Source organism: Papio anubis, unplaced genomic scaffold, assembly GCF_008728515.1.
Source record: "Papio anubis isolate 15944 unplaced genomic scaffold, Panubis1.0 scaffold1544, whole genome shotgun sequence".
Classification (NCBI taxonomy): domain Eukaryota; kingdom Metazoa; phylum Chordata; class Mammalia; order Primates; family Cercopithecidae; genus Papio; species Papio anubis.
In genome coordinates, this window is record NW_022161519.1 from 1 (window position 1) to 4,571 (window position 4,571).

Below are 4,571 nucleotides of genomic sequence, written 5' to 3' on the forward strand. Positions count from 1 at the left end.
CTTGAGAACCATCGGCCCAGATAGCCTCTGAACACTAACGGCTCCTGGTGCGTCTGGAGAAGACACCGGCCATGTCTGGGAGGCAGGGGAGATGGACTAGCACACTCCTCCTGCCACAGGGCAGCATGATGCTCGATTCCCTCAGAAGGATGTCCTTCATCTTTTCCATGCCGTGTGTGTTCACCCTGGCCCTCCCAGCAGCCTGGGAAGGGCAGAACACTGCACACACAAGTCTGCACATGCCAGATTCATCTGTCACCAGACCCACGGGAGGAGGCAGACTGGTTCCAGGAGGATGAGAGCCCTTGTTCTGACACCTGCGTCTGATTCCAGTGATTCCAGGGCCTACAAATCCGCTCTGGACTACACCAAACGAAGTCTGGGGATTTTCATTGACCTCCAGAGGAAAGAGAAGGAGGCGCATGCCTGGCTGCAAGCAGGGAAGATCTATTACGTCCTGCGGCAGAGCGAGCTGGTGGACCTGTACATCCAGGTGAGTGGCAAGGGATGCAGGAGGACCCCTGTGCTGTTCACTCTCTGTCTATCCACCCATCCATTCATCCTTCCATCATTTATTTACCTGTTCATCCTTCCATCCATCCATCCATTCTTCTGTCCATCCATCCATCATCCATCCATCCGCCTCCTTGTTGGGTCAAAGCGTCATTCTTAACTCCCAGCAGAGGCAGTACATGCACTCTGGGCTGTTCTCTTTTCCCTTACCATGGTGGCTTTTGTCATCTTACCTGTGCTCTGCTCGAATCTTCACTCCTGGCCTCCATCTGTCCCTCTAAATGTGACCACGGTGGCCTGGCTTCTCTCCCCGCAGAAGACAGAGCCAGTTGTGTCTCCTACTTCCCTGGGGCAGGGTTTCAAGGTCTCACATCCCATATTTGGCCTAGTCAGCTTCCTCCAAGCATCCTGACCTGGTGGGGTGACCTGGTGGGGTAACCATGGCCCTGGCCACCCCACCCATAGGGCCCAGTGACATTGCTGCAGTCACAGCCCCTCAAGTGTTGGACTTACTGAGAGAGCAGAGAATTAAGCCAGATTCCATAGGGACCTGGGAGACTGGCTCAGTGCTTGGCCTCAGGTTCACAGAAGAGAAAAATGGGCCGATGTAGAGCCATGCTTCTCAAAGTGTAGTCCCTGGACGAAATAGAGCAGCATCCATGTCACCTGGGTTTGTGGCAGAGTGGGGTTCTAGGGCCTGCCCCAGGCCTGTGGAGCCGGAAGCTCTGGGGGCAGGGCCAGCAAGCTAGAAGGACAGGCCTCCGGGTGACTGTGATGCCTGCACACCTTGAGAACCATCGGCCTAGATAGCCTCTGAACACTAACGGCTCCTGGTGCGTCTGGAAGACACGGCCATCTGGGAGGCAGGGAGATGGTTACTTACACTCCTCCTGCACAGGGCGCTTTTATGATGCTCGATTCCCTCAGAAGGATGTCCTTCATCTTTTCCATGCCGTGTGTGGTCACCCTGGCCCTCCCAGCAGCCTGGGAAGGAGCAGAACCTGCACACACACAAGAATAGCCGTTCCCAGTCACATGCCAGATTCATCTGTCACCAGACCCACGGGGCCAGACTGGTTCCAGGAGGATGAGAGCCCTTGTTCTGACACCTGCGTCTGATTCAGTGATTCAGGGCCTACAAATCCCGCTCTGGACTACACCAAACAGAGATCTGGGGACTGTTGACCTCAGAGGGGGAAGGAGGCGCCATGCCTGGCTGCAAGCAGGGAAGATCTATTACCTCCTCTTGGCAGAGCAGGCTAGTGGACCTGTACATCCAGGTGAGTGGCAGGGATGGGAGGAGCCCCTGTGCTGTTCACTCTCTGTCCATCCACCCATCCATTCATCCTTTTATTTTATTCCATTCTTCCATCCATCCACTCGCCTGCTCCATCCTTCCATCCATCCTTCCATCCATCCCATTCACCTGTTCATCCATCCATCCCTTTATCATCCATTCCATTCCATACCATTCCATCCATTTGTTCGTCCGTTCATCCTTCCATCATCCATCCATTTACCTGTTCATCCTTCCATCATCCATCCTTCTGTCCATTCATCCATCCGTCCTTTTATCATCCATCCATTCACCCGTTCATCCATCCATCCATCCATTCATCCTTCTATCAACCATCCATCCACCTGTTCATCCTTCCATCCATCCATGATTCATCCATCTATCCATCCATCCTTCCATTCATCTGTCCATCCATCCATCCATCCATCCATTCATCCGTCCTTTTATCCATCCATTCACTTGTTATTCCATTCATCTGTCCATCATCCATCCATTCCACCTGTTCATCCATCCATCATCCATCCTTCCATCATCCATCCATTCCATTCCATCCATCCACCATCCATCCATTCCATTCGTCCATCCATCCATCCATTCCATCCATCCACCACCAATGTCCATCCATCCATTCATCTATCTGTCCATTTGTTTTATCCATACATTCGCCTATCCACCATCTATCCATCCATTATCCATCTACCATCCATTATCTACCTTCATCCAGTTTCCTTCCATTCCACCACCATCCATCCACCACCACCGATCCGTCCATCCATCCCAGCATTAATCTATCCACACACCCATCCCTCCATCCATGTGTCTACATCTCCTCATCCATTCATCCATCCACCCACTCGTTTCCTAAAGCCACTGCTGAGGCACCTGTTCATGTGCCTTTTCCTCCCTCAACTGGTTCCCTCACATCCTCCCGGTGGCCAGCATCTTCTCCCTGAGGGCAGTAGCAGCCCCTCTACAGTGCACAGCACCTGCTGGTATACAGCACATGCTCAAATAATGTGACCACTCAGTTAACACACAGAAGAACTTGCTCCAAGCGACACGTGGCACATCTCCTTACAAAATGAATCTATCATAGTGGCTGTTTTCAGAGGCTTTCCCAAACACAGTGTGATCTGGAACAAATTGTGAAGCCCACGAGCCTGGTGAAGTTTTCATTATTGAGCACCTGCTGTATACCTCCTTGAGCTGAGGAGAGGGATCAAGAGCTCATGGCCAAGAGGGGACCAGGCCCACCCACAAACACTGCTGATGTGGCAGGGATGTGGCAATGCAGAAAGGAGCCAGAGGCTGGGATCCCAGCAGTTTGGGGGCCACGGAGACTGTTTTGAGTGCAGGGGGAGTGGGCTAGGGCTAGGGCTAGCCCTGGTGGTAGGATTCACAGGTATTGGGCTCCTGGGCTGCAGCTGCTCAGTCACCTCCTGGCACTCAGGTGCATCAGTTCATTGTCCTCATGCCAGTGGTGGGGGCAGCCCTAATGCACAGGGTCTGAAAAATGCTCAGGTGTACCTGTACTGTGTGAGAGGAAGGAGCCTGGCAAAGGTGCGCGTAGCCACCTCGCTAGGTGTGGGTCTTGAGGGAACTTCTGTCTCCTTTCAGGTGGCACAGAATGTGGACCTGTACACAGGCGACCTCAACCTGGGGCTGGAGCTGTTTGAGGCAGCTGGAGACATCTTCTTCAATGGGGCCTGGGAGCGGGAGGAAGGCATGTCCTTCTACTGGGTGAGCTGGCCTGTGGGCTGATGTGGGTGGGCCTCAGTGGGGCACCTGGAGGGCTGAGGCACAGGTGTGGCAGGGTAGAGGCCTCCCAAATGGAAGCAGGGCCACCCATGCACATGATGAGTTTCCGGGAAACTAATGAAAGTGGTCTCACCGGGAATGATATTGACCATGCCCCTGCCCGGGACAAACGCTCGGGGCCTGGACGTGACAATGGTTCTACCCTTGTACCTGATGACCTCAAGCAACCATGAGTGAGAAGTCCTGTCCCCATCTTCCAGATGAGGAAACTGAGGCTCAGAGGGGCACAGGGACATGTCAAAGGACACACAGCATCAGTGGGAGACCCAGGTCTGCATGTACCCCGAAGTGGGATGACTTCTCCCTTCCTCTGAGCTCACGGTGTGGCTCAGCCCTGGGCACAGATAAATGTGGTGTTTTTAGAGCAGAGAGGAGTGCTGGCTACCCCCAGTCAGACCCCCAGTGCCCAGGTGGGAGAGGTTGGTCTGAGGCTGTCGGGTGTAGTTGGATGGGCCTCAGGTGACTCTTCAGCCCCCAACTTGGTGTCTGAACTGTGTGTTATCCCAGAGCACAGAGCTGTGTCGAGGTGCGTGGGAAGCTCCAAGTACATGTTTGAGCTCTGAGGAGGGCTGTGGGCAAGGTGGGTGCTGTGGGAAACCTGACCCCACCTGCCTGTGTGGTAGGACCAGGCCCTGCCCCTGGAGTGACTACGGGCAACCGCAAGGTGGAGCTGCAGCTACAGCTGTGCAACAAGCTGGTGGCACTCCTGGCCACACTGGAGAAGCCCCAGGAGGTCTTGGAGTTTGCCTACATGGCCCTAGCACTCAGCATCACTCTGGGTAAGTCCCCTGAGCCCCCACCCTGCCAGGACCCACACTTTGCCAGAGCCCAGCCTCCAGGTCTGCAGGCCAGGAGCTGAAACAGCTGCTGGATTTTCCTGGTCTCTGTCCAGGCAGGCAGATCTGCCCAACTGGCTTCCCCGTCTGGCTGTGGGGCACAGCCC

At 54.5% G+C, this 4,571-nt stretch overlaps 1 protein-coding gene across 1 annotated transcript; it reads left to right on the top strand.

Annotated features, from left to right (window-relative positions):
* Nucleotides 1-6: 6 nt before the first annotated feature.
* Nucleotides 7-4,010, top strand: LOC108584293 (SH3 domain and tetratricopeptide repeat-containing protein 1-like). The gene is made up of 2 exons (XM_031661440.1): nucleotides 7-493; nucleotides 3,428-4,010. Exons 1-2 carry the CDS (start codon nucleotides 296-298, stop codon nucleotides 3,569-3,571), a joined length of 342 nt encoding a protein of 113 aa, XP_031517300.1. The 5' UTR covers nucleotides 7-295; the 3' UTR covers nucleotides 3,572-4,010.
* The last annotated feature ends 561 nt before the right edge of the window (nucleotides 4,011-4,571 follow it).